Raw genomic sequence first — 21,051 nt, 5'->3', positions numbered from 1 at the left:
TAAGTTTCTGGAGATTCATCCGAGTGGTTGCATGTACCTTGCGGAGCAGTGTCTTGTCGTATACATGTCCCACCACTTGTTTGACCTTTCAACTGTTGAAAGGCATCTAAGCTGCTTTCAGATTTCAGTTACAAATAAAACTGCTGTGAGCATGGAAGGTAAGGTTTCTGTGTGAACGTAGGTTTTCATTTCTCTAGATTAGATGCCCAGGAGTGCAGTCACTGGGTGGTAAGGTAATGGTATGTTCGGTTTTATAAGAACTGCCAGACCGTTTTTCTAAAGGGGCTGAACCAGTTTACATGAAAAACCCAGTTTCTCTGCATCCTCACCAGCATTTGGCCCTGTCACTATCCCCCCCATGTCCCTCCCCCCGCCTCCCTGCCACCGCCATTCTGGTAGGTGTGTAGTGAAATCTCATTGTAGTTTCCATTTGCATTTCCTCAATGGCTAATGCTATGTAACATCTCTTTCTACATTCATTTGCTGCTTGTATATCCTCTTCAGTGAACTGTCTACGTAATTTTCTAATTGGATAGTTGTTCTTTTTTACCATTGAGTTGGTGACTTCTTTAAATATTCTAGAAAACTGGCATCAAATATGTGGTTTGTGAATATTTTCTCTCTGTCTGAGTTTGGCTTTTCATCCTCTTCACAGGATCTGCCACAGAGTAAATGAGTCAGTCATTTTTATCAATTTTTTCCTTACGGACTATGTTTTTAGCATTAAGCCTAAGAACTTTTCCCTAACAGTAGGTCCAGAAGATTTTCTTCCATATATTTCCCTAAAAATTTTATAGTTTTACATTTTACATTAAAGTCCATGATTCATCTTGAGTTAATTTTCAGATAATACATAAGGTTAGGTTGGTTTATTTTTTTATTTATGAGTATTCATGTAGGTATATTTTTAAAGGTTAATCCCTACAACAACCCTTTGAAATGGATTTTATATCACCATCCCATTTTGCAGATGGAGATGCCCAGAGAAATCTGGGGATGTGACCAGGCCCCACAGTTGAGGAGTGTTAGGGAAAAGCCCAACTGACTCACCTGCTTTGCATTTAAGCCCCGCCCCCTGCCTCCTGCCATCCCTTTTCCCCTGGGAGTCTTGCTTCCTAGATGTTCCAGGTTTCTGAACACATTCCTTCCTTCTGAGTAACCTTGTCCTCCCTGTAGGCTACCAGAGGACGGGACCTGCCGGGGCTTGTCCAGGTGTCCTGTGACATGTTTGCAGAGTGGAGAATGGAGGCAAACTGGAAAATTGCCCTGTATGCAAGGACTTGGTCATTCTCATTAGGAGAAAGGCTCACATTAGGTTTTAGCATCTTCCAAAGTATTGCAGAACTGCTCTACCAGCACTGGTTTGGGGGCAGCAGGTTGAAAATTTTAGGGTCTCTCCCAAACAATCACACACACACACACACACACACACACGCATACATGCACACATGCACGCACACACACACATTTATTAAGTCCAAGTCCAGAACATTTCCATCCCCCAGCTGACAAAAATAAAATTCATTGATAGAGGTCAACAGAAAAGACTCAGAGCATCTTGAGACAAAATCCTGTGGCCAGAGCATGTTTCTCTCCCCTTCTGGTGGTTTTGGTTTGTGGTCAGACTATGCCCACCTCCTCAGTCCCGTTCATCCATACGTTCACCTGTAGGAGTGGCGGTGGAAGGTGGAGCCCACCTCTCCAGCTCTCTCCTCCCTACTCACTGGCGGTGGACTTCCCAGCCAGGCAGTCCTAGGAACCTCTGCACTCCCAGCCCTGGAAAGAAATTGGAAGCCTCTAGGTTGAACTTCCTTTTTCCCAAATCCATGAGCATCAGGCGTTTATTAATGAGGGATCTAGAAAGCTTTTGCCTCTGTGATCTCACACTCGGAAGGTCCCCTCTCCCTACAACTTCTCCCAGAGCTTGTCCAAAGACTACCAGGCTTTAGTCCTGGCCCACTTAGGAGAGACAGAGAAAAAAGAATGAGTCCAGTCTAATGACTCCAGTTTCTACAGGAATGTGAATATATCTATTTTTCCACATTCTTCAGAAGCCTCAGGGTTGCTTGAACTCATAGCTTGTCTAACAGGTGGACCAACAATAGCATGCCTGGGCCCTGTCTGTCCCTCCGCCTCTACCGTTGTCAAGTTGTAGAGTATACCTCCCCAATCTCCATGCTCACTCTCACCCAACCCCAGCAGACTCCTCATCTCCCCATCAGTAATGTCCTCTATCATCTTCCAAACCTCTGGGGGAGTGGGAAGGGTGAGAACAGTCAGGGCAGGCAGGGCTGCTCGGGGAGCAATAAGTGCCCTGCCTTGCTGCAGCCAAAGCAAGCTGGGGGGGCCTCCCTTTGATATTGTGGGGGTATGGCTCCTGCTCAGATTCAGGCTCTACCACCTCCACCCTCTTTCAGGGAGCATGATTCTATCCCCCACCCCACCCCCATTCTTAAAAGGCTACCCCTTGCTCCCTATGCCTAACTCTTTCTATAGGAACCAAAAAAACCTGCTTTGAAACTCAACTACCACTTACTAGTATGTGGCCATGCACTACTTACTGTTTTCAAGCCCAGTTCCCACATCTGTAAACAGGGAGGTCACATCTGTAAAGCCTGTACCATAGGCAAGATAGCTACTGATTCCTGGACCAAGTTAATGCTCAATAGTGGCCACATCAGTCCCCTCGACAACGGTCTCTGGGCCAGTCTTTGGTCCTTACTCTCCTTGTCAGCTTTCATCCATAGAAGCCGCCAGCACACCCACGCTGTGACCTGGGAGTAGGGCAGGAATCGTGCTCCCGCTGTTCCCTGAGCCTCATCCTGGTCCCAGGCAGCCAGCCAGCCCCACTACCTGGGCCAAGGAGTCCACCTCCCCCATGGGCAACCCCAGACCAGGCACCCATCCCTCTGAGGTTGGGGTTGATAGCAGGGCCAGTTGGGGGAGCTCCCTGCAGACAGGCACTCTGCCTCTCACCCCACTGTTCTTGGTGACCCCTTCTTGGTGATCTTTAATGCACCAACTCTGGTTAACAAACAAACAAATAAAATCCAGCAACAACAAAGGAAGCATTAAGCCAGTGGGACCACAGATTCAGAACAGAAAAATCCCCACTGTAACTTTTTTACTCCATACTTGCTGGGGGGAGAGTGGGGGCAAGCATCCACACTCAGAAATGGGGACCCCTGGCATAGTCCTGAACCCTCATAATCCCTCAGTATGAGTTGCCCTTAGAGCTGGATCTGAATCTCTGCCAGACTCCTGCTTCCAACTTCAGGACCCCTCCTCTTCCAGAGCCCCCCTAGCTCACGGAGGGGGTGGGGGTGGACAGGGGACTCACAGGCGGAGCCTGAGGAAGGGTGCTGACTGCAAGGGGCCTCTTGGGGGTGCTCAGAGGTACATACCCTCTTCCCAGGCTCGGGTCACCACTGCCTGGGGCTCAGGGCTCAGGTCTGGGTTTTCCCCGCCCTTGCAGACAGGCTGGCTCCTCCTCGTGAGGAAGGAGGGAGGCGGCTCTCCTCCCAGTCCCAGCCTCGACCCACTGAGCGGCAAGCGGCGGGAGGCAGGCCTGCGGAGTGCGGTGCACCGGCCCCATGGCCCTGGGCGTGGAGCAGCGGCTGGGCAGCCTCGCCGTCTTCACCCGCGACGACTTCGAGGGCGACTGGCGTCTGGTGGCCAGCGGGGGTTTCAGCCAGGTGTTCCAGGCGCGGCACAGGCGCTGGAAGACCCAGTACGCCATCAAGTGCTCCCCCGGCCTCCTGCCAGAGGCCACCAGGTACCTGTCGGTCCGCTCTCTCTTTTGGGAGGAGGAACTGAGGGCAGGGGCTCCGGCAGGGACCATCTGGGTGAGGTGGGATTGCCCCCTCGGCCTTTCCAAACTCCAGCCAGCGGCCAGGTTCCCCAGGCTCAGCACGCGTTTGTCCTGTGACTGCATGCAGCTGGCACCACACCTGCTGGTGGAATCCAGAGGTCGCAGGGGAGCAGGAATTACCCTCCAAACTGGTCCTGCCTCCTTCTTCCTGGCACCTTCTTCCTTCTGGGTGTCAGGGTGGCAAGGGCTGCTCTCAGTGGCCCTCTGCCACCCTCCTACAACCCTCAGCACCTCAGGGCGGCAGGGCTGGGCTGGCTGGGAGGCTGTGCCCTGCCCGGCTCCATGATGCTCAGTGACCTAGGGAAGCAGTCCTCTCCCATAGCCGTCCTGGCCCTGCCCAGGAGTGTAGGATAGAGGAGGCCTGGGGGATGGCGACCCGCCCAGGCCATTTGCTGGCTCTCACAGGCCCTGCTGGGAGGTTGGCCTGGAATGCTGCCATGTCTGTCCTCACCTTTGTCTCAGGCTCCTCCCCCCTCTCACCACCTGCACCTCTTCCCACTGTTTCCACCATCTCTGCCTTCTCCGGAGATGGGTTCCAGCCTCATTCCCACCTGATTTGCTGGTCCTGGCTGCGCACTTGTCCCCTGTGCAGCCATGAAAGAGACGCTCGGATGCGAAGTTTGAGCATGCAACCCATGTCTTTCTCCCAAGGCTCCTGGGCCTTCAACTAGAGGGCCTGGGAGGGAGCACTCTTGTTGGCATGGTATTTAGATGCTCTTTGTCCTGTTCTTTGTACAAGCTCCCAAGACACAGCCTCAGGTCCCACACATTCAAGCCCATCCCTTCCTAATTCCCAGACCCCCACCTGCTTCAAGTGAGATAGCTCCAGACTCACCCACCTTCCCCCCTTAACATCCGCCTGTTGCTTTGGAGTAGAGAGATTATTCCAGATTTGTCCAAATCATCTACAGCCTTTGAAGTAAAGAACAAAAGGGAACGGATGGCATTGGCAGACTGCATTGTTAGACACTGACAATAGCTTCTGCCACTTTCCTCCTAAGTCCCAGGAACTCCCTGGGTGGAATGGGCTGAGGGATTTGATGGTACTTAATGCCTGCCATGCATGGAGTACTATCCTAGGAATGTTACCTGTATTACTTCACTGGATCCTCCTTTCATCTCCTCATTCATTCACCTTCTTGATGAATGCTTATTGCCCTACTATATGTCAGGCACTGTGCTAGACCCTATGGTGTAATGATGAATAAACAGATACAGCCCAGTTCTCCTAGAGAACAGCCTGGAGGGACAAAGACATTAATCAGTTAACCGACATGTAAACTAAGTGTGTGCTGCTGTGAGAAGTATTACAAGGAAAGAGAGATGTATGGTTCTATGAGAGCTTATTCATAGCGCTTGACTGAGTTCAGAAAAAGGCTTTCCTGAGGAGGTTACACTTGAGCTGATATGTGAAGGATGAGTATGAGTAAGTAGGTGAAGAGGAGAAAACTTTCCAGGAAGAAGCAACAACGTGTGCAAAGGGCCCATGGCAGGAGGGGAACACTGAGTAAAGGATGGAAAAGTGGCTGGAGTTGAGAGAGAGGGAGCAGTGGAGAGCTCTGAAGGCTTTGCAATCAGGTGGGGTTGGTGGTGACAGGGTGGAATTGATCAGGATTGCAGTGTGAAGAATGGATTGGAAGGTTAGAGTGGATGCTGGTCCAATTAGGAGACTCTTCTCATTGTTCAGACAATGAGACCAACAATAGCACGCCTGGGCCTTGTCTGTCCCTCCACTGCCAAAATAAACACTGCTGTGTTGTGATTGAGTGAAAGGGAGAGATTATGCAATATTTAAGAGGTAAAAATCCACTCAAGATGGTGCTGGGTTGGCTATAGGGGTCACAACGAGGAAGGGAGTGTGAAGGTTAACTTGATGTCTGGCTTGCCCAAAGGAACAAGGGTCCACTAGCATGTCTATTCTGTGAGAGTCTGTGTCTATCCTGTCCCCCACTCTCTCCCCAGTGCCTGGCACATTGTTGGTGTTCACTAAGTATTTGTTGGACTATATTGTTGACAGTAAACAAGGGAAACATGAGAAGAGGCCCAGGTTTGGAGAGGAAGAGCATGAGCTCTGTTTTGTACACGTCGAGAAGAGTCGTCTGGTAGCCTTCAGAGTAAAGGTCTGAGCTAACGATATTAAAATGTGTGAGTCATTTGTTAAGCGTAATTGAAGCTAGGACATGGATGCCATTCATTTATGTTAAGTACTGAGTGAAGAAACCAAAATCTCTCCCTTCATGAGGTTTATATTCTAATGGAGGAAGATAATAAATAAGTGAACAAGTAAATCAATAAATAATTTGATCTATGGCGCTTATAGCCACCTGATATTATCTTGTTTAAAATACCTAAGGAGGGTTGAGTAATCTGATCTTCCAAGAAAACATTTAATCTAGGAATATTAATTTATTGGCCATCTGTGTATGGGGGATAAGGATTGCCAGAGTTGGGGTAGGGTTGCTATTTTATACAGACTTGAAACCCTTACTAATTAGGTACTATTTGAGTAGAGATTTGAAGCAAAGAAGGAGCAAGCCATGTTAAGGAGAGGTATTCTAGGCAGAGGGAACTTCAAGTGCAAAGGTCCTGAAGTGGGAACATGCTTGACATAATGGAGGAGCAGCAAGAGGCCAATTTGGCAAGAGCAGAGTCAGGAAGGGAGTGATTAGTAGTGATTAGTAAACTTTAGTTTTTACTGTTGTTGAGAAGGGACCCCTGGGAGGTCCTGAGCAGAGTAGCGACATGCTCTACCTGCCATTTTGAAAATATCACTCTGGCTTCTGGGTTGAGAATAGATGGTGGAGGGTAAGGGAGAGAAGCAGAGAGGCCAGTTAGGAGGCTGGGGCCAGATGCCAGTGGGTAGAGGTGGTGAGAAATGATCAGATTCTTGCTATATTTTAAACGTAGAGCTGACAGGATATGCTGAGGGACTGGTGTGGGAAGGAAAGAAAGAGAGGATTCAAGGATGACACCAAGACATTGAGAACTAGGAGGTGGAGGCCCCATTCACTGAGATGAGGGAGGAGCAAGAGTTCAGCTCTGGTCATGCTAAGTGTCAAATACTCAATTGGAGATGCTAAGATTGCCTAGAAACAGAATACAGAGTGAGAAGAAGAAGGGAGAGGGCCTGGGACTGGGTGTAATGATCAAGAAGTAGGAAGAGGAGACCAGAACAAGAGGCAGAAATCCTGCAGAATGTTGGTACACAGCTGAAGTAAGTTAATATTTTGAGAAAAAGAGATTGAGAGATCTGACCCATAAACAGATAACTGAACATTGTTCATAGTCTAGAACAATGTGGGGCATTGGTAACCATAGCAACAGCTGTTCAGTGAAGTCCTAAGACCAGAAACCAGATGAAAGAGGCCGGTGGGAGATAAGGAAAAGAGCAGGACCACAGGCAGGGCCAAGGCTTTCAAGAAGCCCGGTGTCCAGGGGAATTATGCAATTCCTGCTGTTCCAGTTCACAGTCCAGACACTGATGGGCAGAGCTTGCCTGCCCAGGGCATGCAGAGAGCAAGTGGTGAAACTGGGATTTGAATCAGGGCACAGTGCCCTCGGATCCCTTGCTTTTTCCCACTTCATGACAGATGTCTCAGTTCCTGTGAACTCAGAGGACGCAAGGATTGACAGGTAAAAATATCACAGAGGTGAAGGGGAGCTCTCTGGAACCACAGGGAAGTAGAGAGGAGAATGGGAGAACCGGGACTGGCCAGCCAGGCCAGATTCGAGGAAGAGCAGGTGCCTTTTTCTGGAGTTCAGGAGTGTTTGGCTGGCTTGCCCCGGGGGCCCCGTGAGCACATTGCCAGCAGCTTCTGACTGCAGTGCCACCACAGCTCTGCAAATACGCCACAGCTCTGATGTGAATTGTCTCATTGAAGAAGCAACCAAAATGTCATTTCTCCCTAATCCTGCAATCCCCAAACAGTTCGTAGCAATTTGTATGTTCACTGCTCTGTGGACACATTCAGTGAAAAGAGCGACAGGGTTTGCAAATGCTTGTTTTCTAAGGCCTTCCCTTACGTCTTGACTTCTGTTAGATTCAACAAAGATATATTGTGCTGTGCATGGTAATGCGCTCTGGGGAGCACCTACACGCATCATATTACAGTTTCTCCTAACATGGGGTACCATGCAGCCATTGAAGTTCTTGCTTCAGTAGCTGCAGAGAGAATAACAATGTAGGGGAGTGCTCAGGCTACGAGAACCAGCCCACACCATGTGGTGGAAAGGGAGAAAGAGGAGGAAGGAGTGAAAGGGGGAAGGGAGACAGAGACCTTGGAAATGTGTTGTAAAGAATATACTAAAGTATTGACAGAGGCCAAATTTGGAAGGTTAGAGTACTAACAATTTAATTTTTTTCTCATAACTTTCTGTATTATCTAGATTTTCTACAGGGTGTATGTATTACTTTCATGATCAAAATGGCAATAAAAACATTTTAAAATGGAAGCAGGAGGCATGATATTGGTCCTCCAGGGGCTTGCAATCTACTTTTTTGTTGTTGTTAATCCTCATCTGAGGATATTTTTTCCATTGATTTTTAGAGAGGGAGGAAGGGAGGGAGGGAGGGAAGGAGAGAGAAAGGAGAAAGAGAAAGTGAGAAACATCCATGCCAGAGAGACACGGCCGGGGCTGGGGATCAAACCTGTAACCCAGGTAGGTGCTCCTGAGCGGGAGTTGAATCCACAACCCTTCGGTGCGCATTCTGATGCTGTAATTACTGAGCAACACTGGCCAGGGCTACATTGCAAACTCCTTCACTTCCTGTCTTTTTTCCTGCTGGCCGTCTAGAGCAGTGATGGCGAACCTATGACACGCGAACTCGTTTTTTGGGTTGATTTTTCTTTGTTAAATGGCATTTAAATATATAAAATAAATATCAAAAATATAAGTCTTTGTTTAACTATGGTTGCAAATATCAAAAATTTCTATATGTGACACGGCACCAGAGTTAAGTTAGGGTTTTTTAAAATGCTGACACGCCGAGCTCAAAAGGTTCGCCATCACTGATCTAGAGCCTAACCCGTGTCCTACTGGCCATCCTTCCAGGTCTCTCCTTCCTCCTATTTGACCTCATGAGCTCCCAAGGCTCCTCTGGGTCTGCACGGACTGGCATCAAGCCTAGTTTGTGTGTCCTGCTAGTTGTGCTTGTAACTGATAGTCACCTCCTTTCACCTCTCACTCCATCCCCCTCCACAGCTCTGATGTGAATTGCCTCATTGAAGAAGCAGCCAAAATGGAGAAGATCAAGTTTCAGCACATCGTGTCCATCTACGGGGTGTGCAAGCAGCCCCTGGGCATTGTGATGGAGTTCATGGCCAACGGCTCCCTGGAGAAGATGCTGTGCACCCACAGCATCTCCTGGCAGCTCAAATTCCGTATCATCCATGAGACCAGCCTGGCCATGAACTTCCTCCACAGCATTAAGCCACCTCTGCTCCACCTGGACCTGAAGCCAGGCAATATCCTCCTGGACAGCAGCATGCACGTCAAGGTAATTGCCCTGGTCAGCCTCTGCCCCCTTTTACTTTGGAGCCTCCTCCCGGTGGGCAGGATTATCTACCTGTCTGACTGGCCTGTCAAGAGCTTTAAGCAGCTTCCTTCATGGGTGAATACTGAAGGCAGCAATCACACCTAAACCAGTTGGGTGAGCAGTGGAACTGGTGCGTGAAGCCAGGTGTCAGGATGCCTGCAACAACCCTCTTTGGGCCTCAGCCTTCCATTTCCGATGTAGGAAGAAGAGTCTCTGTCCTTCCCATGCTTTGCTTCAGGAGGGGATGTGTGTAAATGAGATGACCCTATAAAAGGTCATGATGGCCATTTTTTTTTTTTAGTTCCTAAAATATGCCACTCTTTTTCTGCCCCAGGACCTTTTAAAAAATATATTTTTATTAATTTCAGAGAGCAAGGAAGAGGGAGAGAGAGATAGAAACATCAATGATGACAGTCATTGATTGGCTGCCTCCTGCACACTCCCCCCTGGGGATTGAACCCACAACCTCGGCATGTGCCCTTGACCGGAATTGAACCTGAGACTCTTTAGTCCACAGATTGATGCTCCATCCACTGAGCCAAACCAGCTAGGGCTGCCCCAGGACTTTTGTATGTTCTGTTCCCATTGTCAGGAACAGCACTCCCCCTTCTCTCCTCCCCTCTGCCCCCCTTTATCTAACAAAGGGCTATTCATCTTTTTGTTCTCAGCTTAAACATCACCTCCTCAGGGAGGTTTTCCCTGATCCACCCTGCAGGCCCCTGTAAATTACCCTTATTACACCTCTGTCTCTTCATATTGCTAACCCCTATTGTAAATATATAATACTAGAGGCCCGGTGCATGAAATTCATGTGGGGGGGGGGGGGGCGGGGGTCCCTCAGCCAGGCCTGCACCCTCTCCAATCTGAGACCCTTCGGGGGATGTCCAACTGCCCCTTGCAATCTGGGACAGCTGGCTCCTAACAGCTCGCCTGCCTGCCTGCCTGATCACCCCTAACCACCTCTGCCTGCCTGCCTGATTGCCCCTAACTGCTCCCCTACCGGCCTGATCGTCCCTAACTGCTCCACTGCTGGCCGGATCGCCCCTAACCACCTCTGCCTTGCCCCACACCTGAGACCCAGGATTCCCTCTTCTGGCCAGTCGCAGGCACCCGGACCTGGGCTTCCCTCCCTCTGGCTGGCCATAGGCACCCAGGACCCGGGCTGGCTTCACCTAGGCCGGCCACAGCCGCAGGGGACCGTGAGCGGGTGGCTTCACCCAGGCCACAGCCGCAGGCGCCCGGGACCGCGAGGCAGGCGGCTTGTCCCTCTCCTGGGCTGCAGCCTGGCTGGTCCCCTTTCCTCTCTCCCCAGTGTTGAGTGTCTGAGCAGTTCCTGTGCTAGGACGCAAGGGTGTGATGACCATTTGCATATTAGCTCTTTATTATATAGGATATGACAACTTCATTAGTGACTATACCCCTTTCTGAATAACCACTTGGGACAGGAGTGGGTGTGAGGTTCTCATCTTTTCTATCTGCTGCCTCAACCTCAGTACCCAGCCGAATTGGCACTCAGTGACTGCTCACTCAGCATATGAATGAATTAATGGTTGGAAGTAAAGAGGGGGTACATATCTGTGGTGTAAATGCTTCAGGATCTGTGGCGATGGGATGGATAGAAGCTCACCAAAGAGCAACTTTGTCCATAGTCCCTCTGGATAAAGGCAGCACCTCCCAAGTACTTACTATGCCAGGCATTGCTCCAAGTGCTTTTTGCTTATGTATTCATTTAATGCTCATAATAGCACTGAGTTAAGGACTCATATTATTTCAGGCTTATACATGAGGAAACGGGCTCTGAAAAGATAAGGTCCTCCCGATCACTGTGGGAGAGCTGGGCTGGGAAGGGGAGAGAGAGTTCTATGGAGGCAAGACTGTTGCCCCTGTCCCCACCCTGGGCTTCCTCCCAGATTTCAGACTTTGGCTTGTCTAAATGGATGGAACAGTCAACCCGGACGCAGTACATCGAGAGGTCGGCTCTGCGGGGCACCCTCAGCTACATGCCCCCTGAGATGTTCCTGCAGAGTAACATGGCCCCAGGGCCCAAATACGATGTGTACAGGTGAGACGGGGGCTGGCCCATCTCCATACCCAGGAAGTAGCTTGTCACAGCCTTGCCTGGACCCAGGCCCCAAAGGGCAGGGTGGGGCAGGAATGATGTCTGCCTTCCCTGCCCCTGTGGGAGGGGGAGGCATGGAGAGGGACTCTGGCTGGAGAGGATTTGCCTGGGATTGTGCGGCCCTTGGGGCCCCCTGACCAGGAACACTTTCTCCATCTGCAGCTTCGGGATTGTCATCTGGGACATCCTCACTGAAAAGAAACCATACTCAGGTAGCAGAGGCAGTGGGACCCTCAGATGGGGTCCTGGCAGGGGTTGTGGGAGGGCGGAGGGTTCATGGGAACAAGGCCAGTGGCAGGTTTGTGTTGTGGGGAACTCCAGGGATTCCCATCCACACCCACCTTCCTTCCTCCCCTACTTTCCAGAGCTCACCTTACAGTGAAAGAGGGGTAAAGGTCAGCTCAGGCCAGGCTTTCTGCTCTCATCCCTGTGCTCCTCCCTGCACCTCCCACTCCCACCCTGCTGCCGAGAATGTCAGGGCAACAGACTGTCAGGAAACTGGGATAACCCAGCGGAGCTGAAAGTCGAGTTCGCCATTAGGCCTATTGGTCAGCCTTGCTATCTTTGGACAGCAATGGTCAATAGGGTGGGGTCATGTCTAGTCTTGGGTTGGGAGGTGGCTGAGGTTGGACCAGAGACTTAGAACCTAAAGTGGACCTGCAATCTAGCTGTTTACTCCCCATGCATTCATAGGGGCCCTGCTGGGTGCACCACCCTGTGGGAATCCTCAGAGCCTCCTTCTGCCCAGCTCCTCTGCCCCCACCCCAGCGCCCTGCCTTCCAGCACCCACACTTCCTGGGCTCCTCTCGCAGGCCTCAATATGATGAACATCATCATCGGAGTGGCTACGGGCATGAGGCCCTCCCTACAGTCTGTCTCTGATGAGTGGCCAGGGGAGGCCCAGCAGATGGTGGACCTGATGAAGCGCTGTTGGGACCAGGACCCCCAGAAGAGACCCTGCTTTTCAGGTTCTCACCTGCCTGGCCTGCCCAGGGAATGGGGAGTAGGGCGGGGCTGGGGTGGGAGGGGTCAGGAGAGGAAATGGAGCCCCAGGCCACTCTGAGGGCTCTGCAGAGAGGCCTGGGGGCTGAGGGCAGCATGCACAGTGCTGGGAAGGGGTTGGGGTTCAGGGCAGCTGAGGACTGGGGCGGGTGCGCTGGGGTGGGGGGGGGGGGTGGTGGTAGGGGGCGGGGTCTGACCTCTGGGAGTTGCCCTGAGCCTGTGGGAGGTGCTTAGAAGCCCTTGTTGCGGGAAGGCAGCTGGGCCTGGCTCTGCTGCTTCTGAGTTCTCCGGGTACTACTTACTGTCACCATTGTAAATGTTCCCAGACCAGGAGCTCACTGTGCAAACATGCACATAGACGTGAATGTGAGCACTTAGAGTTCACCTAGTCCTCCCTTCATTTTGTGAAAAAGGACTGACCCTCAGAGGGTCAGTGACCTGCCACGTGGCCCCGCTGAGCGAGGCTGGGACCGATCTTTCCTGCCTCGGGTGCACATGTGCGATGTGTGTGAGCCCAGGAACAGATGTGGGGGTGGGGGCACAGGAAACGTAGTGTATCCACAGTGGCGGAGGACTGCTAGTCTGCCTGTGGCTTCCTTCCTTTCTCTCTCTCCCTGGTGAAGCAGACATCACCGTCGAGATGGACCTGCTGCTGTCGCTGCTCCAGAGCCCTGTGACAGACCCCGAGAGCGAGGCCCTGGCCAGGAAGGTGTCCTGCAAGCCATCTCTCCGCTGGCCCCAGAAGGTGGGTGCAGTGGCTGGGGGTGGTCTATGGCAGGCAATGGGGGTGCGTGCATAGGTGTGGCCCTCACAAGGCCGCCTGGCTGAAGGGGAAGTGGGGACCCAGCCCTCATTGTGCCAGGGGTCCTGTTTCCCTAAGTATGCCAAGGTTCTCTAGGGCTAGTGGTGGTCGTGGCCTCTCTCAAATGTGTGGGATGAAGCAGAGACCTGTCCTGCAGGGGGAGACCTCAGCTCACCCAGGCTTCCCCACCATGGACATCGGCACCATCACTGTTCTGTCCATTCCCTGACTTGCGAGCCAGCCATGGTTGGTGTAGGCTCCCAGCTGAACCCACACAGCCACCCTGCTTGCCATGTGGCCCAAGGGGAAGCCAAGGCCCTGGGCCACCTTTTTCTAGCAGAGTCTCCCTGATCAGGTTTTCTTTAGACACAGCTGGTGGTGGGAGTGGCCAGGAGGGGGGTCTCTGAGGACCTGGGGGATGTGAGTTCTACCCCTGAAGGACGGTACTGGGGAGAAGGAAGGAGTGGTGGACGGCATGGACCAGAACGGCCCTGCTGATCCACCCTGTGTCTCTGGTTCTCCCTCCCCAGGTCAGTGAGGAGGTCAGCCAGGAGCTCACAGACAGCGGTGAGTCCAGAATGCACATCGGGAGCCAGAGAATTCGCGGGGAAGAGAAAACCACACCATTTTCCCAGCCTCCCAGGCCCCCTCTCACCCCCCATCCTCCAGGAATTAGAGAATAAAAAAAAAATGCCAATGCCTGGGCCACCTAGACCAGTGGTCGGCAAACTGCAGCCCCTTGAGTGTGGCTCTTCCACAAAATACCACAGGGGGCGTGCACATACAGTGCGATTGAAACTTCATGGCCACACTCAGGGGCCAAAGAGCCGCATGTGGCTCGTGAGCCGCAGTTTGCCAACCACTGACCTAGACTAATGAAATCGGAATCTCAGGGCTCCTGGGGAGTGGGGGGAGGGCAATCTGTCTTCACATTGATAGTATGAGGTGGGCATTGTTTGTGTCCCCTTTAAGGATCAGGACCTGGAGGCTCAGAGTCAGAGTTGGCTCAGGGCACGTGATGCTGAGGGGTGGGTCAGGATTTGCACCCAGGCCTTGCCTCCCATTCTCAGGGGAAGAACAGTGGACCCTGCACAGAGACCTGGGTGTCAGGAAAGCCGCTTCTCTAGCCGCTGTCCTTCAGGAGGCAGGGGGGTGGCCGAGATGACCTCTGGGCAGGTCAAGGTCCTTTTCTACCCCACCTCTCTCCCAGCAGAGTCAGGAGGCGACTTGAAGCGGGTCCTGCAGCTCTCGGACAGTGAGAGCCTGGTCCCCAGCGATGAGGAGCTGCGCATCTACGAGAACAAGGTCACCCCCCTCCACTTCCTGGTGGCGCAGGGCAGCGTGGAGCAGGTGAGGCTGCTGCTGGCCCATGAGGTCGACGTGGACTGCCAAACGGCCTGCGGCTACACGCCCCTGCTCATTGCCGCCCAGGACCAGCAGCCTGAGCTGTGCGCCCTGCTCCTGGACCACGGGGCCGACGCCAACCTGGCCGATGAGGACGGCTGGACTCCGCTGCACTTCACAGCCCAGAATGGGGACGACCGAACCGCCCGCCTGCTCCTGGACCGCGGGGCCCGCGTGGATGCCCAGGAGCATGAGGGGTGGACCCCATTCCACCTGGCTGCACAGAACAACTTTGAAAATGTGGCGCGACTTCTGGTCTCCCGTCAAGCTGACCCCAACCTGCGTGAGGCCGAGGGCAAGACCCCCCTCCACGTGGCCGCCTACTTTGGCCATGTCACCCTGGTCAAGCTGCTGACAGGCCAGGGGGCTGAGTTAGATGCTCAGCAGAGAAACCTGCGGACACCACTGCACCTGGCCGTGGAGCGAGGCAAAGTCAGGGCCATCCAACACCTGCTGAAGAGTGGGGCGGCCCCTGATGCCCTGGACCGGGATGGCTACAGCCCACTGCACACCGCAGCCGCCAGGGGCAGGTACCTTATCTCCAAGATGCTGCTCAGGTATGGGGCCAGCCTCGAGCTGCCGACCCAGCAGGGCTGGACACCCCTGCATCTAGCAGCCTACAAGGGCCACCTGGAGATCATCCATCTGCTGGCTGAGAGCCATGCAGACTTAGGGGCTCCCGGCAGCATGAACTGGACCCCCCTGCACCTGGCTGCCCGCCACGGGGAGGAGGAGGTAGTGGCAGCGCTGCTGCAATGCGGGGCTGACCCCAATGCTGCCGAGCAGTCAGGCTGGACACCCCTCCACCTGGCGGTGCAGAGGGGCAGCTTCCTGAGCGTCACCCACCTCCTGGAGCACCACGCAGACGTCCATGCCCACAGCAAGGGAGGCTGGACCCCTGCCCACCTGGCCGCCCTGAAGGGCAACATGGCTATCCTCAAAGTGCTGGTCAAAGCTGGTGCCCAGCTGGACGTCCAGGCTGGGGAGGGCTGCACGCCCCTGCAGCTGGCCCTCCGGAGCCAAAAGCAGAGCGTCGCCGCCTTCCTAGAGGGCAAGGAGCCCTCGCTGGCCATTGTGGGCAGTGCTGAGCCTGGAGACCAGACGGAAGTATAGGCCCCTGGGCTCTCCTCACCATGAGGACGAGGGGCTGGTGAAGTGCACTGGGCTTCTGGCAGGGCCCCTTCCCTGTACTTGCCACCTAGTCCCCTGCGTGATGGAGGGACAGGAAGAGGCACACTGAGGTTGCAGCCAGGGAGGGGCCCTGGCTTGGAGAGGTCCTTCAAGACCTCCCCCAAGTTCGAGTCCAGCAGATCCAGCCTCCTCCTCCTCCTCCTGTACCTGGACTCGAGCCCCCAAAGTGAATTCCCTGCTCATTCCCAAGACTCCTGCCACCATTAGCCAGGTGCCCCTGGGCTCACACGGCCCTTTGCATCCCAGGAACCCGCTCTGAGGACAAAGGCACAGAGGAGACAGAAGTGCTCCCCCAGCTCAGGTCTGTGTGACTTGGCCCCCTTACCTGGGTCGGGCCAGGAGATGCAGACACCTGCACTTCGTACAAGGGCGGGAGCTAAGAGTTCAGAGGACATTCTGCTCATCATGTACCGCCCAGCCAGCCCTGCTGCTGCACTGACCACACCTTCGCGGTGGCCTGGTCCCAGTGCCTGCGTCTCCCACACATGCTCTTGGAGGGAAGGAAGGTAGTGCTCCAACTTCCCTCGAGGGATCCTGTGTGACGCTCAGTCCCTGGTCTCCCTGACCACCCTTCGCTGTGTCCACTTGTGTGGCTAAGTTCAAACCCTGAAGTCAATAAAGCTGTGATTTGAGTCTCCCCCTTAGAGATAGACTGGCCTGTGGAGCCTGGCTGTATAGGGGCCAATAGTGTTAGATGGGGTATACGTGGGCGTGTGTGTAAGATCCGTGTGTATGAGTTCACACAAGGAGGCCCAGGGGGCAGGAGGAGGGGGTGCCTGGGAGGAGGAGGTTATCTGGGTTCCATGGCGCTCGCCGGGCAGGCCTTTCCTGTGCAGCAGCAGCGGAGAGCTCTCCTGTGACCACAGCGTGGCCACTTCAGCTGGCCGGGCCTGGCCTGCTGGTTATGGGGCAGGTTGAGACAGGGCTGGGGCTGCTCACACTAGCCTTGTGTGACCGAACCCTGGCTCAGTGGTCGGCTGGCATCTGCTGCCTCTCTGGCTCTGCCAGGGCTGGCAACCCTTGGAAGCGGGTGGAGGAGGGGCTGTGGTTGGGGCAGGACAGGAGGCCTAGGGGTCCCACCTGCCCTCTCGACCTTTCCACACTGCTGGAGCAGCCCCTCCACTCAAGGGTGTTTTGTGGTTGTCAGAGAAAAGGAACCTTCTGCCCCAACTAATGGCCAGCTCCATCCTCAGCCAGTTGTCAGGCCCACCTTTGCGTGCCACCCTCCCCGGCTGCATGCAGCGCCCTTAGCTGGCAGGCTTACCTCAGTGTGGCATGAGGGCGGCAAAGCAGACACCTGTTGCCCATGTACATGCCAAGCTCATGCGTCATCTTCAGCAGAGCTGGGAGCATCTCGTCTCCCATCCTGTGGTCTCTGGATTGTGGCGCCAGTTCACGAGCCCGGACACTTCACCCCACCATGCCCCAGCCTAGAGCCCCACAGAGACCCCGGCAGCTCTGAGCTGGGTGTGCCCTAGCACAGTGGTTGTAAATCAAGCCCTAGCACACTAGACTCTCCCGGGGGAAGTGTGTGAGGGGGTTGTTAGAGCGGCTTATTGAATACCTGGCGCTACCCAGAGTCTCCGGGACAGCATCCAGGCGTTAGCTGGAGAGCAGCCAGGGCTGAGAACACCCACCAGGGGGCGTCCTGTGGCTTCTTTCTGTGCCATTCCTTAGGGATCCAGGAAGACAGACACTGGCCTGCAGCCTTTTCCTCTCCTGGTAGGATGAGTGGGGAGTCCTGAGGACGGGGGCAGGGGGCACTGAGTAGACGGTTCCATCTTCCTGCTCCTTGCTAGCCTCTTGGCCCATCTCCTTATTCTCCCTGAAACTAAGCCTGAGGCACGACTTGTAGTTAAAAATGTCCCGGGAGTTCTGTCTTTCCCAGAACGTGCTGGAGTGGAAGAGGGAAGGGGCGGGGCTCAGTGCTGTTTGCCTCTTGTTCCCTGAGGTCTGGGTCTGGCTCCAAGTCGAGGGCTGGGAGTTAACGAAAGAAGGGATGTGGGCCACATATTCACGCCAGGGGAGCCCAGATTGATCCCCGGGAGTGGTCAGGAGAGAGCCGCAGAGGAACAATGGTGTCTGTCTTACTCTATTGGAAAGGGTTTGAGGAAAAACCTTGAAAGAAAGGAGTTAGAAGAGTTAGGTCATCCTTTTGCACTTCTTGCCCTATGGATGGCAGGGATCTCATGAGGTTCGGACAAGCCTATCTCTAGGAATCATTTCAACTCTGAGGATCCCAGGGTCCAGGTTGAGGTCCTAAGAACCCTGCTTCCTCTACTTCCTTCCTCCAAGAGATAACGGAGCTGGGGGTTTTAGACAGGCTCCGGCCAGCACAGCCCTTCATCGCCTGCTAGCACCTTCTTGTCTCTTTCCAGCCACCCCTTTCCAGGCAGACCCAGCATCCACCTTGAGTCCAGACACAGACCCACATAGCATCCACCCTGCACCCACTTCAACGGCTGCCTTCTGGCAGTTTCCTAGGGATGTTTAGGATTGGATGTCAGTGAGGCCCTTGAAACTCCCCAGGAGAGGGTGTCCAGTTGAATTGCAAACCGTTTAGGGAGGCTGGGGTTGAGGAGGATAGGAACGCCTCAACCTCCACTTGGATGTGCCATTAACCTTGTAAGCTCGCCGTGGCCCAGACTGAGCATTCCCTCGCCCTCCGCCAGCCTGCTCCTCGCCCTTCCTCCCTCCCATTAGGGGAAGGAACCTAAACTCCTAGCCTAGGAGTTATTGTACACCAGCCTGCCCCACAGAACTTCCTGGGAGGATGGAAACGCTCTCTGTCTGAGGCTGTTCAAGAGGCAGCCACCAGGTCCGCGTGCTGCTGTGAGCATTTGAAATGTGGCTGGTGCAACTGAAGGAGCACATTTTCCACTTCAGTGAGTTAAATGTAAGCATCCACAGTGCAGTCCATTCTCTTCAAGATCCAACATGCCTATCCCCACCCAGGAAGCCTTCGCTGACTGCTGGCTAGAGAGGGTCACTCTGTATCTACGCTCCCCCACCCCCGGTAGTGAGGTGCAGAGAGCGCCTTCCCTCTCGGGATGAGCACATCCCTGCCCGTGTTTATTTCTGCATCCCAGCCCTCTAGGTGTGCCATCCAGGCCTACTGACTCCGATTACGGCTGCGGGGTTGTTGCTGTAAAGTAAGGGACAGAGGGTAGTGGCTAAGCTGGACTGAGGCCGGGGAGGGAAGCTCTGGGGGCCTGGGAAGTGGGGAGATACAGGCTTTGAAGACAGGTGGACCTGGATGCCAGTCCTGCTGTGCCACCTGCTAGTGGTGACCTCAAGTTGCTGGAACTTTCTGAGCCTGGTGCACAGCCACAGCCAGCTGCTTATCTCACTGGTGGTGGTCACAGGAGAATCAGATGCCTTGTGGGTCGGAAGGGGGAGCAGTTAGCAAGCACTCAACATGTTCGCTTCTTGCAGTTTCTCCCAAGTCAGAGGAACTTTTCTCTTGGAGGAGGGCGCCGACAAGCCAGCCTTTGGGAGCCTTTTGGCGGATGCTCAGAGGAGCCACTGCTATTTTCTGTTGCTGTCCCACCCCGGAGAGGAAGGGGCAGCGTGCTGCAGGGCAACGTGCTGCAGGGCAGCGCTGACACCGCCTGGGACACACCTCAAGGCGCATCAGGCCAGCTGCAGAGCAGGGAGCCCCACTGTGGGCCGTGCCCTCTGCCACGCAGCCTCAACGACCATCCATAGATGGGATTAGCCTGAGCTCTGCGAGCCAGCGAGTGGGGTTAGTGTTAGCAAAGCAGGGGAGCCATGTCTGCATCCACCATGGAGGGCAGGGCCAGGGCTGGTGTTGGTCCCTACTCGGCCTTCAGCCGGGCAGAGCAGTGAGGGCTCAGCCTGGCTGCAGAAGGGCAGGAAGATAATACAGGGGTGGGCAAAAATAGGCGTACAATTGTTTCTATGGGAAATAATACAATAATTAGTAAATAATAATACAAGAATAAACCCTGTGTTTCAAGTACTCACACTGTAAACCTCCTGTTGTCCACCGCAGTACAGAAGCTGTGGGAGGGGTGGACCCTGCGCTTGGGTGCGGAGCAGGGCTGGGTCAGGTCGGCGTTTCGGGCTCGGGGTCACAGAGCAGCACTAGACCTGGCACGTGTCTCCTCCCGGCAGTTTCCACCCTCTCTTGCCCACCTCAGGCTTTCCCAGCCCTGGACGGGGCCCGGAGCCCGGCCTCCGAAGACCACGATCTCACGGGGCAGACAGAGCAGAATGTTTGGAGTTGAGCCTCATCAGAAAAACCCAGGTCTGCTGCCAGATCTTTGTCCCTACCAAATCCCAGCCCCTCCCCGTACCTGACCCGTCCCTCACTTCACCAGCAGCAGCTGCCCCCAGATGCCAGGTAGGCTGCCTCCCTCGCTCCGGCCCCACACACACCTCCAGGTCTCAGGACAGAAGCCAGGGGTGCAGACGGGAGTGAGCCCACACAAAGGTCGGGGCCCTGCAGCGTTGCTGGTGGATGTGCGGTCCCTCCCGCCGCCCTCCAGACCGCATGCTCTGCCCGAAGCTCACACCAGCTTTAAGGCAGAACTGGGGTAGGAGAGGGAGTGGCAAAGTGTTCTTATCACACACCCCCTTCTCCCCTGACCCAGATGCCTAAAAAGCCAGGGTGGGACCCCCCTCGAAGATGGTCTGCTCTCTCACCACCAGCTTCTGCTTCCCCGGAACTCCAGGACCAGAGCCAGGGCAGCTGGTTGGCAGAGACCTTCAGGAACGGGTGCCCTGACTCACCTCTGGCTGCTGAAGCCACACTAGACGCTGTGTCCCTGCCAAGCACCCCCCCCCCACACACACTCATTTGCTGTAGCAGCTAGTCACAGGCACCCCAAGGATGGCCCCTGAAAGCCTAGTCCGGAATGGGTTTCTTTCTCTCCCTCCCTTTTTAAAAATGCTCTGTCCATACAAGCCTCCTCCCACTTTGCTCAGGGCTGGTCAGGAAGTGGGTGGAACGGACAATGTAAGACAATAGTCAGAAGACTGGGTTCAAAGGCCAGCCTGCCACCCAGGCCACCACCCTCTACCCCAGGAGTATATGGACCGTCCCCTGGGGGTGTGAGGACAGGGATCACGTGGGGCCAGGCCCCCTATGGCCCTGCCTAGAT

General features: G+C 54.3%; 1 protein-coding gene across 1 annotated transcript; it reads left to right on the top strand.

Moving 5' to 3' along the window:
- The first annotated feature begins 3,593 nt into the window (after positions 1-3,593).
- Positions 3,594-16,558, top strand: ANKK1 (ankyrin repeat and kinase domain containing 1). The gene is made up of 8 exons (XM_070426942.1): positions 3,594-3,775; positions 9,074-9,368; positions 11,318-11,469; positions 11,689-11,738; positions 12,339-12,494; positions 13,155-13,273; positions 13,861-13,897; positions 14,544-16,558. The coding sequence occupies exons 1-8, from the start codon at positions 3,594-3,596 to the stop codon at positions 15,845-15,847; spliced, it is 2,295 nt and encodes a 764-aa protein (XP_070283043.1). The 3' UTR covers positions 15,848-16,558.
- The last annotated feature ends 4,493 nt before the right edge of the window (positions 16,559-21,051 follow it).

Source organism: Myotis yumanensis, unplaced genomic scaffold (genome assembly GCF_028538775.1).
Source record: "Myotis yumanensis isolate MYYU_CA2020_CCGP unplaced genomic scaffold, mMyoYum1.0.hap1 SCAF_10, whole genome shotgun sequence".
In the NCBI taxonomy this organism is placed as follows: domain Eukaryota; kingdom Metazoa; phylum Chordata; class Mammalia; order Chiroptera; family Vespertilionidae; genus Myotis; species Myotis yumanensis.
Note: the sequence above shows the minus strand (reverse complement) of the source record. Positions and strands in the feature narration are given on the sequence as shown.